This window comes from Magallana gigas, chromosome 2 (genome assembly GCF_963853765.1).
Source record: "Magallana gigas chromosome 2, xbMagGiga1.1, whole genome shotgun sequence".
NCBI lineage: Eukaryota > Metazoa > Mollusca > Bivalvia > Ostreida > Ostreidae > Magallana > Magallana gigas.
Genome location: NC_088854.1, coordinates 60813602 through 60836906, shown reverse-complemented (window position 1 = coordinate 60836906; position 23305 = coordinate 60813602). Strand labels below are relative to the sequence as shown.

General features: G+C 37.2%; 1 protein-coding gene across 1 annotated transcript in view; it reads right to left on the bottom strand.

Moving 5' to 3' along the window:
* The window catches only part of LOC105321467 (hemicentin-1), a 67835-nt gene that overhangs the window by 1269 nt on the left and 43261 nt on the right, over nt 1–23305 (bottom strand). Inside the window, exons 44-67 of the mRNA XM_066077613.1 lie at nt 22821–23008; nt 22637–22718; nt 22117–22288; nt 16176–16273; nt 15877–16047; nt 15450–15620; nt 15148–15318; nt 14857–15027; nt 14102–14272; nt 13776–13940; nt 13443–13592; nt 12264–12401; nt 10701–10856; nt 10313–10513; nt 8187–8249; nt 7380–7631; nt 6509–6628; nt 6075–6194; nt 4896–5024; nt 4413–4541; nt 1359–1481; nt 1064–1246; nt 601–723; nt 182–308 (exon numbers count right to left, since the gene is read on the bottom strand). Of these exons, the coding sequence (XP_065933685.1) occupies nt 182–308; nt 601–723; nt 1064–1246; nt 1359–1481; nt 4413–4541; nt 4896–5024; nt 6075–6194; nt 6509–6628; nt 7380–7631; nt 8187–8249; nt 10313–10513; nt 10701–10856; nt 12264–12401; nt 13443–13592; nt 13776–13940; nt 14102–14272; nt 14857–15027; nt 15148–15318; nt 15450–15620; nt 15877–16047; nt 16176–16273; nt 22117–22288; nt 22637–22718; nt 22821–23008 (3574 nt within the window). The remainder of the gene's footprint in view (nt 1–181; nt 309–600; nt 724–1063; nt 1247–1358; nt 1482–4412; nt 4542–4895; nt 5025–6074; nt 6195–6508; nt 6629–7379; nt 7632–8186; nt 8250–10312; nt 10514–10700; nt 10857–12263; nt 12402–13442; nt 13593–13775; nt 13941–14101; nt 14273–14856; nt 15028–15147; nt 15319–15449; nt 15621–15876; nt 16048–16175; nt 16274–22116; nt 22289–22636; nt 22719–22820; nt 23009–23305) is intronic.

Sequence of the window (23305 nt, the reverse complement as noted above, 5' to 3'; positions counted from 1 at the left end):
AGAGGAGTAATCAAATTATATATTGATATGTCCAACAACAAAATTACAAGATCATGAAGAAATTAGCTATTGTTGTTTCAATACCCTTCTTATAGTAAATTACCTTGCATCCTTTGTGAAGTTTAATCATTACAAAGTTTCATACTCCACTTAATAACCCTAAGAGAAGTGTTTGACTTACTTGGTGAGTGGATCCCTGGAGTAGTTTTCAGGACATGGTATATCAATACAGTCCACATCGCCTCTCTTGTTGAAGCACATCTTCTCTGGTCCACACTCAATGTTAGAGCTGATGCATTCATTGATATCTAAAGCATCAACAACATGTCTTCATTCTTACACATTCTGAGATATATTAAACCTCGATCATTAAAACTTACAATCATATGTGCCATTTTATTCTACATCTTCAATGACTTTTAAGTATTACATGTAGCACACATTTACCATAGTTTTGCACACCCACTAAGATTGACATATTTTATTATCTTTTTGTCGAGCATTACCAAAATTACATACATACATGAGTGCAATACCTGATCCTATTGTTCCCAACATTTGTTGACAGCTAGTGTTCAAACATTGACTAGATTTCCTTACCCACACAGTTCCTTCCATTCCTGCCCAGTTTGTAGCCCGGGGGACAGGTACACTGGTAGCCCCCTATTGTGTTACTACAGTTGTGTTGACAGATGCCGGGGTCTTCTCTACACTCGTTGATGTCTGTGAAACAGGCAAAAGATAAACAAAAGGATTTTTTTATTTCATGACAGGACCATTCTTAATTGAAACTAAAATACTAGTATGTACATTTTTGTAATGTCCTAAAATTTCATGGCAGGAAAGGTTCCTTTTACATAGCAACAGAAAAAAACATTCCCACTATAAATTGTCATTGGTCAAAAAACTTGCAAAAAAGGAATACACGACTTAAAAATAAAAATAATTTTGCTACATCTTTGATAAGGAAGTCATACAATTTCATACCAATAATATGAAATTGCATGACTCTCTCCCGGCCCCACCCCCAAAGCCTGCAGTGACTGGGTGTGCTGGTACATACCTACACAAGCATTCTGGGATACATTGAATTGGAACCCTGGCAGACAATGTGAGCGTTTATTTCTTTTGAGACATTTCTTGGAATATCTGCACCCTTTGTTATGAACACTATGCGATAGCTCCAGTTTCTGGTTGGCTGGCCTGACAAAATTCTGACCTGGATCAGGTTCCAAATATTCTAGCCCTACAATCAGTTGTTAATTTGGTTTAATTTCTAGATTCATGATGAGGCAGAATATCTTTAAATTTTCAGTTTTAATAGAAAATTGGACTGATGCAAGTGTAGATAGATGTACCAGCACATGAGCGTTTGTCTGCCAGTAGAATCTGGCCCAGCGGGCACACACAAATAAAACTGCCCTGGGTGTTGTGACAGCGGTAAGCACATACACCGGGAGATTCTCTACATTCATCAATATCTGAAAGAAAGACAACTTATCTCAGAATTCAGCAGTGAAAGACCATCATCTATGATTTAACACATTTATTTCAATATTATTTGCATAATCTATATATGTACAGTCAGTTCAAGCATATCTTTTAAAACATACACCATAGCATAGCATTGATTTATCTCATAGCATAGCATTGAAAACTCCTAGCATATAGCATTGGAATCCATACCATAGTATAAAATCTCATAGAATCTCATTCGTCATATCATACCATAGCATAGCATACAATATGATTTTAACTCAGTTTTAAATGGTTTTATGTGGAAGAATAAATGCTCACATTGCAGATTAGTGGTTAACTTTGGCTTTTTATTATTTTACTTTCAAATACGTGGAACTCTTCTGTGTATGGAGGCCATTTTGTTTAAATCTCATAGCATATACCATACCATAGCATAGCATACCATATCATTAAGCCTGTGATTTCAATTTCTCATAGCATAGCATACAAATCTTATAGCATTGCACTGAAATCGCATAGCATATCATTAAAATCACATTACCATAGCATAGCATTAAATTGTCAAAGGTACGCATGAAATGACTGTACATACATGTATACACTGTACATACCTCTTCTATCATAGAGATTAAGTCTAGCAATAGGTTATTTTATAACATGTATAGAACTCTGAGGAAAACACCATGGTCTTCAAAGCTCTGAGAAGGAATCATTTGAAAGTTAAGGCTTTCTGAATCATTTGATAATATCCTCCATTTTATCCGATATATGTACATGTAAACTCTTTAAATCTACCTAGATGTATTTCTGGCATGTGTGCAACTTGGAACCCTTTTTAAGTGGTTATAAAGGGTAAGTATATATAAACGTATATCCTATGTAGCTTGAAACATAAGATTTGATTGGCTAACGAGCTGGGTGAAAATTTCCGTACACCCGACTTGAGCTGGAGGTAAAAAAAAAAAGTGATGTCACAATGCATTAAATATGAGGTCACAATGCATTAAATATGAGGTCACAATGCATTAAATATGATGTCACAATGCATTAAATATGAGGTCACAATGCATAAAATGCGGAAATGGTATATCTTGAACTAAATACACCCTGGATTGGACATGGGAAACAAATTTATTTGGTTAACATAAGAAACAAGCATTTTGAGAGTATTGCATAAGCAATACACGTCCCCTACCGGTTTGTATTATTCTATGAAAGGTTCCAAGCACACAACTATTTCAGAGCTATTGTAAACGAGATGTCATGCTTTATCAGAGATAAAAGAACAGAGGAAATTAAAACTATATAGTTGATATAGAAATTAAATAGGAAATAGGTAAAATAATACTCTTCATTTCATCTCCTGTAATTTCGCCAAGTCTATTCTGTATTCGCTGGTAAAAATTTGTAAAAACAATGCACTGTTATGCACAATATCATTTCTTACCGTCTTCTGTACCCCGAATCAAACCAAACAGTTAAACAGCCCAACCCGACAACGAACCCGATTGTAATAATACCAAAAAAACCCTGCCGATTAAATTTACAACACAATGCTTGACACTATTTTATAGAATTTATTTGTTTGTTAGAAATGATAAAAGGAATGGTACAGGAAAAGGAATGGTACTACAAGTAACGCACGATATTATTACTGACTACATACTGACCTCGTTTATTCAGTTACACACCGAACCCGATAACGAACCCGAACATTAAAAAATTGGAATATAAAAAATTAATTTTCTCGAAAATATGTCAATCAGACGCTACAAAAGTGTAAACTTGATCTGTAGTTTGACATTTTGAAGCTGTTCAGCAAGTTTCATATTATTCCTCAAATGCATAAAGAAAAAAAGTGTGGAAAACTGAAGTGGGACAGACAGACGGACTGACGGACGGACAGACAGACGGACGGACGGACAGACGGACGCAGAGGAAAGCTATAGTCCCCTCCGGTGAAACCGGTAGGGGACTAATAAATTTGTTACCAAGGTTCAATCAAGGGTGTATGGGGATTCAACTCGGATTGTATTCAATACACCCTTCATCCTCAGGATGTATGGAATACAACCCAGGGTAAATCCCTGTGCACCTTTGATTGAATCTGATAACTAATAATACACAGATAAGGGATGTCTGCTGCCTAGAGACCTTGCCTCATAGTGAAGGATATATAAAATATCCAGATATGCGATCCTATGCCTGCTGCCTAGAATCCTTGCCTCATAGTGAAGGATATATAAACATATCCAGATAGGGGATCCTATGCCTGCTGCCTAGAATCCTTGCCTCATAGTGAAGGATATATAAACATATCCAGACGGGGGATCCTATGCCTGCTGCCTAGAATCCTTGCCTCATAGTGAAAGTTGGTATAAACAACTAACCTAGATAAGCATGTCCTATGACTGCTGCTAAGACATTGTAGTTGTATTTTGATAGACACTCTGTCCTAATGCCATACAATAGTTTGTTGGGATTAAATATTCAGATCAACCTACCTAGACAGGGCTGTCCTATGCCTGACTATAGTTTGTGGGGATTAAATATTCAGATCAACCTACATAGACAGGGCTGTCCTAATGCCTGACAATAGTTTGTGGGGATTGAATATTCAGATCAACCTACCTAGACAGGGCTGTTCTCTGCCTAACTATGGTTTGTGGGATTAAATATTCAGATCAACCTACCTAGACAGGGCTGTCCTATGCCTGACTATAGTTTGTGGGATTAAATATTCAGATCAATTTACCCAGACAGGGCTGTCCTATGCCTGACTATAGTGTTTGGGGATGAAAAACTTACCCAGACATGACAGATATGCATAACTATAGTTTGTGGGGATTAAAAACACAGATCATCTTACCCAGACAGGGCTGTCCTATGCCTGACTATAGTTTTGTGAAGTTTTAATATACAGATCACCTTACCCAGACAGGGCTGTCCTATGCCGGCTGCCCGGTACCCTGACTCGCACTGACAGCTGTATCCCCCAGGAGAGTTCACACAGCGCTGGTTGGAGTAACACTGGTGGCTGTTTACAGAACACTCATCTATATCTGTAAACATAAACACAAACTTTTACCTGATTTTTGCTGTTACCTTTACTCAACATCAACCCAATTTGTCATAATTAAACATGTCAAACTATATTTTGATTTCATGGTAAATTGGCACAGTGTATCTATCAAACTGAACAATATTCCTAAACATAACTTTACATGTATATTACAAAAATGAAGATCTGAATTTCATTTTCATTCCTGTTTGTGAAAGTGCTCACTGAAAAAAAAATTGTGTAATGGAACATTCAAATTGGGAACCTTCTTAACATGCATGCATATTGAGTCAAATGTGACCCATTAGGCAACACCTTAATTATTCTGTTCAGAGAACTTACAACTTGTACTTACCTACACACTGACCATTTACATCCTGGTATCCGTCTGTACACTTCTGCTGACACTGGTAACTTCCCTGTATGTTGTGACACTCTTGTTCCTCTGTACACCTGTGGACACCTTCCTCACACTCGTCCACATCTAGAACAGGTCAAGGTTTATACTACAAGATTAAGTGTGTTAATTCATCTTTACAGAATCTGTATTCCGTAAGAGATATCTACAGAATACTTGCCTAATCAGGTGACTTTGTTATAGAATTTACAGAGTACATACCTTCAAAGATGACATTTTTATTTAATGAGTATATACCTCTACAGGTGACATTGTAATCTACAGCGTACATACTTCGTCAGGTGACACATTGACAGATGACATTGTAATATACAGAGTACATACATTGACAGATACCATTGTTATTTACAAAACACATACCTTAACAAGTGACATTGTAATGTACAGAGTACCTACCTTGACAGGTGACATTGTTATGAACAGAGTACATTACTTGACAGGTGACATTGTTATCTACAGGATACCTACCTTGACAGGTGACATTGTTATCTACAGGGTACCTACCTTGACAGGTGACATTGTAATGTACAGAGTACCTACCTTGACAGGTGACATTGTAATGTACAGAGTACCTACCTTGACAGGTGACATTGTTATGTACAGAGTATATTACTTGACAGGTGACATTGTTATCTACAGGGTACCTACCTTGACAGTTGACATTGTTATCTACAGAGTACCTACCTTGACAGGTGACATTGTAATGTACAAAGTACCTACTTTGACAGGTGACATTGTTATGTACATGGTACCTACCTTGACAGGTGACATTGTAATGTACAGAGTACATTACTTGACAGGTGACATTGTAATGTACAGAGTACCTACCTTGACAGGTGACATTGTTATGTACAGAGTACATTACTTGACAGGTGACATTGTAATGAACAGAGTACATTACTTGACAGGTGACATTGTTATCTACAGGTTACCTACCTTGACAGGTGACATTGTTATCTACAGAGTACATTATTTGGCAGGTGACATTGTAATGTACAGAGTACCTACCTTGACAGGTGACATTGCTATCTACAGAGTACATTACTTGACAGGTGACATTGTTATCTACAGGTTACCTACCTTGACAGGTGACATTGTAATGTACAGCGTACCTACCTTGACAGGTGACATTGGAGACAAGTCTGTAGCCTGAGGGACAGGTACAGCGGTAACTACCGATCTGATTCCTACAGATGTGGGAGCAGGCCGACATTCCCTCTGTACACTCGTTTACATCTGTTTAGCAAGCAATCAAACTTGATATTTCAAAACTCAATTTTAAATCACTGTGTGGCAAAAAGAAATGTTACCATTCAGTTTATTGTCAGCCTAATATGTTCTAAAAAACAATCACCTTCCACTGACACTACCTGGTTCCTGTTATATTTACTATCTTTAGCTAATCTGTGAGTTCATATTTATTCAAATGACCTTACCCGCTAGTCCTGTTTTAACAACTTGAAATCACAAGCTCCACTATACCTGATCATGAAACTTTATTGAGTTATGGAACCTTTAATGTCAGTAGAGATATAAGTACCGATCATTACCTGTACATTTTCCATTGGACTTGAGTTTGAACCCCAGGGAACAGGAACATTGGTAGGAGCCGGCTGTGTTCCTGCAGTATTGTCCACAGATCAGAGGGTCCTCACTGCACTCGTCTATGTCTGACAAGTAGTCGAATATACCAATGAGGTTATAGCATACCAAATAGTATTACATATAACAAAATAATTCAAAGGCTTCAAGATTAAATCATGCATTGTAGTGTGGATTAAAGAAAAAATAAATCAGTATTTTCGTTTAGATTTTGTATAGCTGCCTGTCTGTAGGTCTCGGTCTGATAAAATTTAGATGGACAAACTGGGAACCAAAGTTCTTTAAAACTTTTAAAAAAATAAGGCTACAAAAATCTGTACGAAATTGTAACTCCCAGGTCGTCCATCCAATTTTTCAAACAAGGAGCTACAGACCTGCAACTAATACTGTATATATATTTTGGTAGCATCAGATATTCAGGTATGTAATTGGCAAACCAACTAGCACTGACTAGTGGGTTAACCCTTTAGCATAGTTAGAACAATGCTGGATATGCATGCCAGAGGACCCAGGTTCGAACCCCAGCAGAGGCAATATTTGTCTCTGTTACATTTGGCGCTCACGTTGGGACCTGGGTATTTTCTGGCTGGTGGGAAAGATTGTCTCCAGTAATTTGCCCCATAGGTGTTGGCACTCTGAAAAGAGTCAAGGATGACACGACTCTTTCGTAGGAGAGGATAATGTGGTAGAATCTGGGATAGGGCATTCCTTCTTATAGCTAATCTGGCAAGTGGGTAAACTTTTAGCAATAGAAAACATATCAGGTAGTGTAAGATTCCACACTTACCTGATGTACACAACATACAGGTAGATGTTTACCTATACAGAACATGTCCTTATTCCTCCTGTATCCCGCCTTACAGACCGTGGCACAGTGGTACGACCCCTGGGTGTTCAGACACTCCCGGTCAGACCCACACCCCCCATTGTTCCAGCGACACTCGTCCAGATCCTCACAGGACCGTCCGTCACGACCCAGGACGTACCCTGGGGGACAGGAGCAGGCAAACCTCCCTGGGGAGTTGTGACAGTGGTGGGAGCAGGGATTGATTGGCCAGCACTCATCATCATCTGAACAGACAGTCATTACCATAGATAAGTTAGTTCTGAATCCATTAAATTCCTTTTCATCTAAGAGGTGGTACATATGGTATAAAATTTACTTGACATGTAAGGTTTTTTAAAACATGTGTAAGACTTGATACAATTCAGAACTTCAGGTACTGTGAGAAAGCCCACATTTGTTAACCCACTAGGAAAATATATTAACTCATGTATTTCTTTATTGGAAAGTAATAAGTAAAGCTCAACACCAGGACATATAAACAGGTCACAGGCAATCTTTGTGTCAAATTTTAGCTTCTAATCATTTTCCATTACAAGATATGGCCTTGACTGGAATTATGCATTTTTCAACAATGACCTTGAACATGCACAACTGACCCTGGGTTAAGTTCTTGACACAACCTCATGTGATAAGCAATCTTAATGTTTAGTAGGAACATCTGTGTACGTTTTTATTTTTTTCTGATTTACTGATCTGCATCAATACTTTTAATGAAAGTCATCAAATTTGATAAAAAAAACAATTTTAAATATTTATTTCAAAAGTTTTTAAAATCCCACCTAAACAGAACTTTCCACTGCTGTCCAGGTGAAAGCCGGAGGGGCACTGGTTACTGGGAGTACCTGCTCAGTGGAAAACAATACACAGGTCATTAGGAGAAAACAATACACTGGTCATCAGGTGAAAACAATACACTGGTCATCAGGAGAAAACAATACACAGGTTATCAGGAGAAAACAATACACAGGTCATCCGGAGAAAACAATACACAGGTCATCAGAAGAAAACAATACACAGGTCATCAGGAGAAAACAATACACAGGTCATCAGGAGAAAACAATACACAGGTCATCAGGAAAAAACAATACACAGATCATCAGGAGGAAAACAAAACACAGGTCATCAGGAAAACACAATACACAGGTCATCAGGAGAAAATAATACACAGGTCATCAGGAAAAAAACAATACACAGGTCATCAGGAGAAAACAATACACAGGTCATTAGGAGAAAACAATACACTGGTCATCAGGAGAAAACAATACACATTTCATCAGAAAACAAAACACAGGTCATCAGGAGAAAACAATACACAGGTCATCTGGAAAAAACAATACAAAGGTCATCAGGAGAAAACAATACAAAGGTCATCAGGAGAAAACAATACAAAGGTCATCAGGAGAAAACAATACAAAGGTCATCAGGAGATGGACTATCAGTCTACTTTATTGAAAAACCCTTGACTTAATTAATCACAATATGTTTATTTTTATACTGTAGAAGCACATATATTCGTTGGATTTAATTTCAATGATAAATACTGCCAACAAAAATAACAAAATTAAATCCTAAACGAATACTTTTCTTTTACAGTATCCCCGAGTACCCAAACTCTGCCACCATAAGTAGAAAACAATCCGCGTTTCTCTGCAATTTATTTTTTGCGGTTTTTATCATTTGCAATCACTGAATATAATCTGAAACGTTATAATTTATAAATTTATACAATTATTTACAAAAATATTTTCATTTTTATTCAAATAAGCCCTCTGAATACGACGTTTTTCACACGTGCTATCATAGTTTATGAACCTAACTCCGTCACCTACATGATCTATGATACACCAGGCAATGAAGATACATTAACAATCTAGTTTAAACTCAACTTGTATCTATGCCAAGTTAAAATAAGTAAAATCGGTGTATACAATTTAAATTGTATTTAATGTCATCAAAGTGAAATGATCGCTAGAATTCAAAATGGGTCGTTGTAACAACAATCACAATGACCTTTTCAGAATGTATGGAAGCCGTTTGATTTCTGTCCTTACATATTTCAAAAAAATCATATCAATAATGATTATATTGATGATTACATTATTTATTTACTACATTTTTAATAAATGTTGCATATTCTAAATACCGACATACCGTATCTGTAACCCTGTATAAGGCAAAAATTACAGCATGAGTGTTTTGACGTTATCATCAAGTGTAGTGCATGAATGCTATTGCGGACTGAAAAAAATGTATTAATAACCTTAATATAAAAAAAATTACATGTGAAATGTTTCATCTTGACCTCTCGTAAAATGACTGAACACCGTAAATCATCGAATGGGCCCGCATGTCAGAAATATCGTTATGTTAGTGCACCCGTGAAAAAGTGTTAGCTGATTTCACGCAATTATTTTTGCATAAAATGAACAAGGTGTAAATTTGTTATGTCTGAACACATTCTTAAATTTAACCGTTGTAAATTGTTGACATTTGATTGAAGTTTTTTGACATTCAAAAATTGACGTCATAACCGCACTTGATTTTAAACGGCGAGGACTTTCCTGAAAGTGACGGAGTTGGGGTAGTGACGGAGTTAGGGGGCTATGTGATATACATGTATATATCAAGCAAAGAATATTGAACTAAGAGATGGAAGTGTTTTGATGCAAATATTGGTTTACCAGTAATTTTCACAATTAAACATTATCTTTTTTTACCTAAAGTGGATCCTATAAAGAAATTTATACACATACATACAAAGTTCAATTTCCCCTTTTAGTGTTTGTTGTTAACAGCATACATGTACAATCTATCAGCAATATATCTTCTTTTACCCGGTACTTGGAAAGATGCTGAAGCGTAAATCAGTAAACAGCTAACTTACATATCTGGAGAGTTTATTTACCTGGGGTGATGCTGGTGAGCAAAGTAAACTCCACCTGGTCCCCTGTAGGACTGACAGATGACGTGATGTCCTTAGTGTGTAACGTCTCAACCAAGAACGGCATTATCTCAGTCGTCTCGTAAGAGATCGAGTGATTCCAGGAGTATGGAAGGAGATGCCCATCCATTCGAATCGTACGAGAAGACCGGGCAAAAATATTACCTGAAAAATTGAGGATTACAATATTAAGAATGATGCAATATATGTTTTGGGATCTACCTCAGCTGCTTTTTTACTCATGAAGTGTGATAGTACATGTAGTATTGTTGGGAAAGCTTTCAGTGTTGACACGCATATGAACATTTTCATGCAACTGAATACAAATAGATGTCCTGTAAATAAGCCTGACCTTGTCCTGTCTGTATGTAGTTTTCGTAGTATGGGGTCAGTGTAAGCTCTGCCCCCTGGGAGAGATCGGGGACCACCCCCCGTATGATGACATCGATCTGTAACACGCCATCCTCGTCCACTCCATTGGCGTACTGAGACATCCTCACTATCTCCCCTGCAAGACAAATCAACTCCATTCAATACATAATACAAACAAGAGGCCCATGGGCCACATCGCTCACCTGAGGAACAATAGGTATGATAAAATCAGCTTAATCGAGTCATAATACAAACAACCTGGACAATGTACAATAATACATGTAGATCCTGTATAAATAAAATCCATTTCCCCCCACTAGATATTCTTATGTTTATAATCATTAGTCCCTTTTCTAACAGGATGATTTTATAGTCATATCACATGTTGAGTATTGCAGTTCTCAAAAAGATCCTTAACAATTGTTTATATATGGGATATAAAGCTACATCAAACTCTGAACCTTCTTGTGAGGCTGAAGAATTGTCCTGGAGACAAAGTCTTAACAATAATAAAGAATCATCTCGATAATTAGTCTCTGTGAAGAAGATTTTTAAAGATTTACTCTATATATTCCTATGTAAAACTTTAACACCCCCCCCCCCCCAATGTGGCCCCACCTTTCCCCCAGGGATCATGATTTTCACAACTTTGAATCTACACTACCTGAGGATGCTTCCACACAATTTTCACAACTTTGAATCCCCTTTGCCTAAGGATGATTTGTGCCAAGTTTGTTTGAAATTGGCCCAGTAGTTCTTGAGAAGATGTTGAAAATATGAAAAGTTTACGGGCAGATGGACGAACAGATGGACGACAGACAAAATGTGATCAGAATAGCTCACTTGAGCTTTCAGCTCAGGTGAGCTAAAACAAGTATTATTTTATGTACAATCAATTTCTAATTAGAATTATTGTCTTTTATGGGCTTGACAAAACTCACAGAAACTTAAGATACCATCTAATTCTACTTATAAATGTATATTTTAAAACCCCAGCAAATGAAACAAGATATCTGTGAGCAAATGCTCACTATAAAGTGATACACCCACTCTGACGTAATGTACAAAATATTCAAAGTTTGACATTTAACAAGAAGTAGATATGAAATTTGTTCAATTATGAATCCAACCATATGGAATGCCTTAAAGTCACAAAGAATGTGTTAGAATTTTTAAGCATCTGCAATTGAAAAACCTGTGACAAAATTTTTTTCCAAAACTTTAAGCTAGAAACAATCAAAATCATCATCTAACAGAAAGTTGACATCTGATTGGTACATAAATTGACCTCATCTTATATTATACCTTAGCAAACAGTGTTACAATTTCATGCATCTGAAATTTATTGTTACTGAAAAATCTGTGACAAAAATTTGTTTAAAAATGTCTGCTAAAAATAAACAAAGTGGACAGTTAACAGGAAGTTGACATCTGATTGGTACCTTAAAAAGGGTGCGTTCAAATTTAACCATCAACCATTAATAGTTGCTGAGAAATATTTGCTGAAAAATTTTCCAGACAGACACACAGACAGACACCTTACCAGTTGCATACTCCACTTGGACGTCTCTGGAGAACTTGCCGTCTGTCAGGGAGAGTCCATTTTTAGCCCCGCCCCTTTCTGAGGCGGTCACCCAGTACACAGGACTCAGCACAGACACCAGATGCTCCACGTGCCTACCTGCAATTTAACATGACCTCAGTCAATTCTAATCAGGAGTTTTCCATAAAAAACAATTAAGATAAAATTGTTGGCACTGTACATTCTCTTCATAATCAGTTCTAGAGGGGATATAATGGTCAGAGTTCCTATGATCTAATGAGTGACGAAAATTTCTCCTCACAACCTCCCCCTCCCCTCCCCCCTCCATTTCAAAACAAACCACTCCCATATTATGATTACTTTGATATAAAAGAGAACTGCATGTCAACACTATATTGGGAGGTAAATCTTTGATGGAAGCTACCTAAACGAAGTTCTCACCTATATTCTGAGGTAAATCTTTAATGGTAGCTAGAACTCACTTACATTAAGAGGTAAATCTTTATTGGTGGCTAGTACTCACCTACATTTGGTAGTAAATCTTTAATTGTAGCTTGAACTCACCTACATTAGGAGGTAAATCTTTGATGGTAGCTAGTAATCACCTACATTGGGAGGAGAATCTTTGATGGTAGCTAGTAATCACCTACATTGGGAGGAGAATCTTTGATGGTAGCTAGTAATCACCTACATTGGGAGGAGAATCTTTGATGGTAGCTAGTACTCACCTACATTTGGTGGTAAAACTTAAATGGTATTAAATACTTGCCTGCATTGGGAGGTAAATCTTTGATGGTAGCTAGTACTCACCTACATTTGGTGGTAAAACTTAAATGGTAGCTAGTACTCACCTACATTGGGTGGTAAATCTTTGATGGTAGCTAGTACTCCCCTACATTGGGTGGTAAATCTTTGATGGTAGCTAGTACTCGCCTACATTTAGAAGTTAATCTTTGATGGTAGCTAGTACTCGCCTACATTTAGAGGTTAATCTTTGATGGTAGCTAGTAATCACCTACATTGGTTGGTAAATCTTTGATGGTAGTTAGTAATCACCTACATTGGTTGGTAAATCTTTGATGGTATCTAGTACTCACATACACTGGGAGGTAAATCTTTGATGGTAGCTAATACTCACCTACATTGGGCGGTAAATCTTTGATGGTAGCTAATACTCACCTACATTGGGCGGTAAATCTTTGATGGTAGCCGCCACCTTGATGTTCTGTCCGTCATCAGTGGTTGTCATGACAGCATTAATGGTAGACTCTGTCAGATCTACACCATTGATGTAACCAACCAACGTCCCGAAGGCTTTACCAGGTAACCCTAAAACCAGTGTGTGATGTACATAATATTTACCTTACAGTCAGCCAATATTGACATGGTTAAAAGTTCAAGCATTCATTTTAATTCAAACCTCCATTTCAAGACTTATACATCATACATGTAGGTACTATTGTTATAAATCACTATTTCACATAATGCACTGATTAAAGTAGTTTAACTTACTGGAACAGGGGGTCAGGCTACAGAGATCCCGCTGGAGTTCGTCCCCCTTACAGTACTGTCCTCCGTGCTGGGGAGTGGAGCACGTCCGACTCCTTTCCTTGAACCCTGCCCCACAGGTCTGTGAACAGGGAGACCAAGGCCCCCATCCACCCCAATAACCATCCACTGAAGAAACAAAGGCATTAAATGACAGGCAACAACTATATTCTGTCCTTGCATTGTGTTTTGATTCATTAATATGATGACACAACAACATAATACCATCAAAATAGACTTCACAAAACTGCCTTAATGAAACAATGAAGATTGATACATCACAATCTTACCTGGACAAAGGGGCTGGTTACACCTCTGCCCTTCCTCACTGGACCCTATACATGGGCGACCACTGATGCTGGGGGTGGGGTTAGAACATGTCCTAAATCTTTTCTGGAGCCCCACCCCACAGCTCACAGAGCACGACCCCCAGCTCTCCCATCCCGCCCAATTACCATTCACTGAAAAGGACAAAAAATAAATATTTATATACAGACATGTAATATATAAGACTTAATCATGCAATAAATAAAATGATTTACCTTCTCACTCAATTTTGAATTTTAAGTATAAAGGTAGCTTACAACATCAAGGCATATACTTTTTATTGCACATTATAAGATAGTCATTTTGTGAAACTGTTTATATCAATCTCTTTGGTTGAATACCATAACACAGCTCAGTGGTTAAAGCATTTTGCTTGTAAACTGCAGATCACAAGCTCTAATCATTTCTTAATATTTACTTAACTTAATTTTTTTAAACTGTTTGAATCTATCCAAAATTCCTTTCTTTTGCTTATTTGGTTTTTATACTTTTTATTCATCATGCAACTTTTCAAGAAACTGCTTCAAGGTACAGTGTGCCACCTTAGATATATAACTAACTACAAGCTAGCCTATTCATCTGATTTTTACTGCCACTGCATGAGAGTTACACAGATAAATATTTTAACCATACCCACTTTAAATGCAATTGATTCAGAAGCCCTTTGATCAAGCTACACACCCTCTCTGGCCCATCTCTCTACCTGACACTCTCTCACCTGGGCAGGGTTCTGGGTTACAGTAGTCTGTCAGGGTGGACCGCCCCGAACAGGTGGATCCCCCATACGAGGGGGCGGGGCTGTCACAGCTCCTTGTTCTTGACCTTACTCCCCCACCACAGCTTTGGGAGCAGGCTGTCCAGTGGTTCCACTGACCCCACATACCGTCCACTGAAACCAGCTCAAATGTTTAAGATATGCAATTTGACATTTTAATATGAATTTGATAAGTCCTACTTACTCAGTAAAGTGAGTTAACTTTGATACAAACATAACTCATGAGTTGTATACCTGCACACTGCTCAACAGAACATGTCTTTAACTGGACATGGTCTCCACGGCAATGACGTCCACCAAACTGTGGGGGTGGGTTATCACACAGTCTCTGTCTCTCATGGATCCCCTCCCCACAGGACAAACTGCACGACCCCCAGGATCCCCACCCCCTCCAATTACCGTCCACTGAGGATAGAAAGGATTGCAAATCAATAATATCCAAGAGTAGAATGTATCATTATTCAAACAAAACTTTCTATATACATGTAATCTATCTTTTTATCATTATGATATAAATTTCTGTATTGTCCTCTTACCTGGACAGGGTCCCTCGTTACAGATGTCAGTAGCCACAGATGGACCTGGGCAAGAGGCACCACCGTGAAGTGGGGCGGGGTTGTTACAAACTCTCTCCCTGGTTCTCTCCCCTTCTCCACACGATACACTGCAGGACTTCCATGGCAACCAGTTACCCCAATCTCCATCAACTGAAATAATTACTCAAATGTATAAGGAGAAAATAGCAGCACTTGTATTCTGGAAAAATGGTAACAGTAAGCGACTTAAGATTAGCTCAAGAGGTCATGAAGTATCTTCCTTTACCATTAAAACATCTCATTTTTATCACATAAAAATAGAATCTTATAATCCTTTTAACAATGTACACCATGACACACAGTTGTGTATTGAACATTTTTAAAACAAGTGCTTACAGACAGTTGTGAATTTTTAACATGTACACACCTGGACAGTGGCCAGACACACACGTCTTGGAGTCGAGGGAGGAGCCTATACACTGTCTCCCGCCATTCTGAGGAGGTGGACTGTCACACTCCCTAGTCCGGAATTGTAGCCCCACCCCGCAAGTACTGCTACACAACCCCCAGGACGTCCACTCAGAGAACCGACCATGGACTGTCAACAAACCAAACCAGATTAAGTATAACCTATCTTTTACAAACCTTCTTGTAAAACTAGTGTTAGACCCAGTCTTCAGTGTAGAACCTCAAGCCTTTCAGATTCTCTATGACTTATTTACCCACCCACAATGGTCATGTTGGCCTCCACAATGGTGATCCCCAGTCTGTTGGCGGCCTTACAGCGGTACAGTCCTGCATCAGACATCTGGGAGGCTAGTATCCTGTTTGTATAGAGGAAAAATTCTCGTTTCAATAAGAAATTTAGAGAGCCAGTATTTTAAAAAAAGAAATAGAAATTCTTTTCTTCTGTGAATCAGGAAATTTTCATTTTATTATGTTCACAATCATTAATACATAATACATAGATACATTATATGATTAATGTTACAGTAACATTGAAGAAAATAAAAACAAACTTGGTAAATAAAAAGTAATTTAAGTACCAAAAAAGAAAAATTGTGACTTTTTATAAATTGTCAAGTGTTTTTATACTGAAATAAATTTTTTCTTTCAGGATGCACAAGGAGTTTTAAACTATCTAAAATATATTCCCTATGGGTTCTTTAATTTGTTTGGTTGGACATAGATTCTCTTCCCTTTTATAACACCTGGATACCATTCTAGAGTTAATAGGTAGGACAGAGATTATCTCCCCTGTTAAAACACCTGGCCCCGAGGTTATAAAACTTTTTTGAGTACGATCTCGTACTCCAAATCGTACTCCGTGCTCCAAATCGTACTCCTACTCAAGATATCGAGGTTATAAAACTTTTTCATACTCCTACTCGTACTCCGGCTGAGTACAAAAATGCGATTTTCTGAGTAAGCTTTGAAGCTTTCTCAAAGTCGTACTCAAGACATTTAATCTAAATAAAATGCAGTGCAAACATATAATATTGTTCATATTGTAACATTGCTGTATTATACGCTCTAATTTAATCATATTTACATGTATATGAATTAAAATGGAAAGTTTTTTACCATTTTATTAATGACATATCTAGATATAAAGGAGGTGAATTTAAGAGTAAGGGCAAACTGCAACCAAGATTATCAAAATAACTTTTAGATGGTTTGCTTCATTAATTAATGTACATATACATGTATAACTACGTACAAAATACTACCGTTGAATAGCTCGACTTTTTAAGAATTCTGTTTTTTGTCAAATACGACCCATACACCCCATCATTTAAAACAAAGAAATCAATGTACATGTATGATATCGTTATTAATCAATTTCAATCAGATGTACTTGCTGGGTCCATTTTTTGATTATAGTGAAAATGTAAGTTAGTTCTAAACATTACAAAGGATGGGGGATGCATAAAAGTCTAACGCTTTCTATTACTTACTTATTAATCAATTATCATTTATGTTGCATGCCACAAAACTTGGAAAGGGAAACATTTTATAGAATAAGCGGTAAATCAGTGGCGGAGTAAAGGAGGTCGCACCCAGCGTCCCCCCCCCCCCCCCCCCCCCCCCCCCCACAGCCCTAAAAAATTGTCCAAATAAAGTTAAATCATACTCCTTCTGGCAAAAAAAATGTACAACTTGCGAGTCTTAATTATCTTTTTTTTTAACTTGGGGGATTTCTCTACATTAGACTGTTTCAATGGTGCAATATGAAGAAAACGCGTGTGTTCAATGGTGTAACTAAAAAAACCCAGGAAAAAACAATTTGGTTACGCTGTCCTTGGGTTCAAATATGACCAGTCACCCATATACCCACCTTTAAGTAATTGGTTATACTAACTAGTGTTTTAACGACTCTTCCATTGTTATTATAATATAAGCTGGTATATATAGTTACATGTATCTTTTATTAAAACTTCATTAATTTACATTGTCCCATTGAACTTGGTTTTTAAACTGATTAATTTACAGTCATTCGAAAGAAAAAAAATAAAAGGATATGTTTCTTGGATTTCTGCAAGACAGAGGGATTTGATGACTGTAGGTCTTAAATCTACAAACCTTTAAAAATATTAAATAATTTTATTTTATACTTTAAGTATACCGGTAATCACGAGAAGAAATATCTCAACGTCTATTTAAAGACTTCCTTTTTACCCTACAAAATCTCTAGAATCCTGGTGCTTCCGGGGCCGGCTTTGCCCCCTGGGTCACCAACAGGACTTTGCCCTGGACCATCTGGAGGCCACAAAGCGGCCTCTCCAGACTCCCTGTCTTATACTGACGTCCCCTCTAACTTCACATTCTGGATCTACCCCTGGAACTAAATATTTTAAGAGGAGTTGGTGTTGGTGTGTGTGAGTGGGGGGGGGGGGGGGGGGGGGGGCGGCGAATCCTACTTCCTATGGTTTATCTATACGATTGTTGTTGTTTTTTTTTATTTTCATAAAACAGTTACTGTCTGCATGTGGAAAATATTGGCTTATAAATCGCCTTTCCTCTGTAGTGTCAAAAACGCTGTGAAATTTAGAGTAATTTTGAACAAGCTTCATTTCTTTTTATCTCGAAATATCAATAATAAAAACCTATTTTGAAAGTTAACAAAAAGCAATCTTACTTGGAAATATAGAAAGTAATCAAGAATCAGCAGTAAGTAATTAAAACGCAGGTTAAAGGGCGTTAGATGTAAACATAAAGATAATATTTCGAATTTTTAAGTTTTGTATTGGCAATATTTTTAAAATTATGACGTACATATTTGGCTTCCTAGGTGACCATATACTACATGTAGCTGCAGAGATCTAGATGTGTTCTTTGTCTAATATAGACCGCAACTTCTTTTTAATTTTACTGCGGGAAGGTAGAGTATCCATTCCGAACCATCTACCAGTAACTGATTTTTATTTTCCAAATATTAAAGAAATTTTACCATGGAACATCACCTACCTTACGATCTTTATTATTTATTTCGAATTAGAACATCGAGAGCATAGACATGTCTAAGTATACGTAAGGTGAAATGCATTGTTTGGTTTAACATTTGATTATAAACGCTCGAATATAAGGATGGTGGGTCCCGGTGACCCCATAGTCTTAAGTATTATATTAGTATCTTTCTACAAATAAAATTTGGTGTTATGACATCAAATTTTATTCTTAAATACACAGTTATGGAAAAACATTAAGTATGATCGACGTATATATTCTGCTTGAGAATTCGGGTAATTTAAAGTTAATTAAAAGCTTGTTTACGTAAGAAAAAGAAAAAGAAAAAAAAGATAACACTTTAATTAATCATAACCCGCATGATAAAAGCTAGAATTTATGAGAGAGAGAGAGAGAGAGAGAGAGAGAGAGAGAGAGATTTGAAGGGGATTATTGTTATTCTATGCAATCGATTGAAAATACATGTACTACTTAAAATAGCTTCTTCGCATTTTCATGTGAGAGATTTTTCTCTATATAGCTTAGCTGTGGGAATATTCATCTCTTAAATTGTTTAATTTTATTAGCAAGTAACTATTTAGATAATTCATATAGCTATTCCTTTTTTATCTAAAGTAACCAAATATCTATGTCAAATGCATCAAAATTAACACATGTATTTCGAATTTTAAAGATGAATAGGAAAAGGTTTGCTCAAAAATATCAATGGACGTTACTTAAGATTAAAAATGACACAGTATGTATATATAAATTCTAAACACACATTTTCAAGCCTTGACTAAGTGAGAAAAACTTGTACCATAAATAAAACCCCACAAAAAGGGGTACAGCAACTTTAGTACACAATTTCCTTGAACACGTTGTTTCGGTTTAACGTGGTCCTCAAATTGGAAATTTCAAAAATATTTCAATTAGTGAATTTTCTTAAACTCTCGTGCACATTCCCAAAAATATTAAAATGAGAAACTTTACGTGTGTCCTTGGCTTTTGGCATATGTTCATTGATGCAATTCCAACACCCACCCCCACCCCACCCCTTCAAGATATTAGATGTTTTTTTCTCACAAGAATTTTAAAAGGCAAAAATAGTACTAAGTATGTTGCAATTAAATTGGAATACCCATATAATTTCCTTAGTGTATACTATATGAGTGTAAAAATAAACGGATTTCTCAGTATTTTTGTGATTTTCCCAAGTATATGTTTCTATTTTTGAATTAAACTCTTCCCTGTTTTCCCTAATACAGGAACTGCTCACTAAATATCTTAAGAGATATCCACTTGGGGGCAGTGACATTCCAGTTTTGTATTGGCGTCGTTTCTGACCTTTTCCTGGCATGTAAAATATCAAAATCGTATAAAAGCCAGGAAAACTTAAGATATATCGAACTAAATTCTATGTTGAAATACTCTCTTCATATCCGTGTAAATTCTTACTTCTTTCTTTTATATTCATATCGTTCCTTACAACATAATTATACTTAATCATCACATGCATGAATCACTATCTGAGTCTCATGAGAGAGAGAGAGAGAGAGAGAGAGAGAGAGAGAGAGAGAGATTTGACATAAACACAATTTGTTGATAATTTTACCAATTACATTGGATTTATCGTCTCTGTTGCTCAAAAATTCATAAGTTATAGATGCAGACACATCTCCATGCTTGCAGATGGAGAAGGTAATATGTAAATAATGTGTTACATTTTGTTAATAAATAATTAATCTTAATATATGTACAGTTTGCCTACATGCCAGGACTATTTACATGAATTACCGTTCTCTGTCTTTCTTCAGAGACGTAAAATTTCATCGATCGGCTTTTGGAGCATACTCCAAATAGTACTCAGCGGAGAACGTACTCCAAAACTTTTATAACCTCGGTTTTTAAAGTCGTACTCAGTGGAGCACATACTCGGAGTACGGAGTATGAGTATGAGTACGAGTATGAAAAAAGTTTTATAACCTCGGGGCCAGGATATCTTACCTGAGTGAATTGTTAGGTAGGACAGTGATTCTCTTCCCTATTTAACACCTGCCAAAGGATATATCTTACCTGAGTGAGTTGTTGGGTAGAACAGAGATTATCTCCCCTGTTATAACACCTGGATATCTTACATGAGTGAATTGTTGTATATTTACATTCTACTGTGTTTTTCCATTAAATTCTGTGATCTTCAAATGCCTCTAAATGCAACAAGTAGTCAAAGGTCAAATTGACGAGTTTTGTTATGACGTCACAAACGGTGAACGTTGTAAACTTCAACGTCATAAGCGAAAAAACAAAGTTCACGCTTGTGGCTGTTACTGTGGCTCTTCCATTAAAATTAACTTACCCTTAGGACAAGATAGGAATTTTAAGGTATGAATCACATTTGCAGACAAGGCAAGAAGTTAAAAATTGTAAATATAAGCATTGAATCATGATTTTTTGAAGTATACACTCTCATAACTGCAGCGGTGTGTGCATACAAATTTACATAACGCGCTAACTCGCGTCACTCAATTTGTATGCTCACACCGCTGCAGTTATGAGAGTGTATACTTCAAAAAATCATGATTCAATGCTATAGTAGGACAGAGATTATCTCCCCTGTTATAACACCTGGATATCTTACCTGAGTGAATTGTTGTGTAGGACAGAGATTCTCTCCCCTGTTATAACACCTGGATATTTTACCTGAGTGAGTTGTTGTGTAGGACAGAGATTCTCTCCCCTGTTATAACACCTGCCAAAGGATATATCTTACCTGAGTGAGTTGTTGTGTAGGACAGAGATTCTCTCCCCTGTTATAACACCTGGATATTTTACCTGAGTGAGTTGTTGTGTAGGACAGAGATTCTCTCCCCTGTTATAACACCTGGATATTTTACCTGAGTGAGTTGTTGTGTAGGACAGAGATTCTCTCCCCTGTTATAACACCTGCCAAAGGATATATCTTACCTGAGTGAGTTGTTGTGTAGGACAGAGATTATCTCCCCTGTTATAACACCTGGATATCTTACCTGAGTGAATTGTTGTGTAGGACAGAGATTCTCTCCCCTGTTATAACACCTGGATATTTTACCTGAGTGAGTTGTTGTGTAGGACAGAGATTCTCTCCCCTGTTATAACACCTGCCAAAGGATATATCTTACCTGAGTGAATTGTTGGGTAGGATAGAGATTCTCTGCCCTGTTATAACACCTGGATATCTTACCTGAGTGAGTTGTTGGGTAGGACAGAGATTCTCTCGCCCGTCACAATGTCTCTCCAGCCTCGTAACCAGGAGATGTCAGGAGTTGGCTCCCCTTCTGCCACACAGTCCATAACCACTGTGTTCCCAAGGTCAATCCTCATGTTGGTCGGCTCAATCTTGAACATGGGCGGCTCTGTAAGGACACCAAGATAAGCTTGCAATGTTTCACAGAATACTAGAAGTTAATGCTCTCTGAACATGTAATGCATGAAAACTGGAACTTTAAACAATTCTCCATTTTTATCTTGTTTTCGGTACAATGATTTTAACCATAAAAAAATTTCTATAAATACATGTAGAATGTTAGGGTCAAAGAGACAAGAGACAAGACCATATTCAGGATAACCTACTGATACATAAATCAAGACAGTGCATTGGTTCATTCTCTTCACCTCCTACTGATGTGTTAGGTTTCCGCCTTATATTTTGATGCTTACACTACATCCTTTGTTCATTCACTACCAAGCCTTGGTTTTCTCACCTTGGACTGTCAACATGGCCACGCCCTCAGAAGTCCCGGCATCATTAGACGCCACACACTTATATTCTCCTGCGTCAGAGCTCTGTCAGAGAGAATATCTGATATAAATATCTTAATTCACAAAGGTTTATAGATCATTCAAACAGAATTTCAAAAAATCAACACAATATCCAGGCTTTCTCACTGTAGAGTCGTAGATAACAAGTGAACCATTTAGAAGCTGGACGATTCTGTCACTGAGCTCTATGGGGCGCCCATTCTTGGTCCACCTGATGTCAGGGTTAGGGTCCCCACCCACAGAGCAGGTCAGCATCACCTGGTCAGCCACACTGACCGTGGCGTCACTGTCAGGAACAGAGACCTGGGGAGGTACTGAAGATGCACAGTCAGGTCAATAATGGGGAATAATCACAGTACTGAGAGTACTATAAAAACCAACAACAAAAAATCTTCCTCAAAAATTGACACTGAAAACACTTGAATAATAATTCCAATGGAATCAAGCTGAATGTTACTAGCATGTGTATATATATACCACTTGGTTTAATTTGCAGCAGATATTGGACCACATGTTATTGTATTTAAACAATATAGTTGTATATCACTTGCATGACATTTTTTTCTTTAATTCTATACATAATTATTCTAAAGACTTTTTTATGTGTGCAC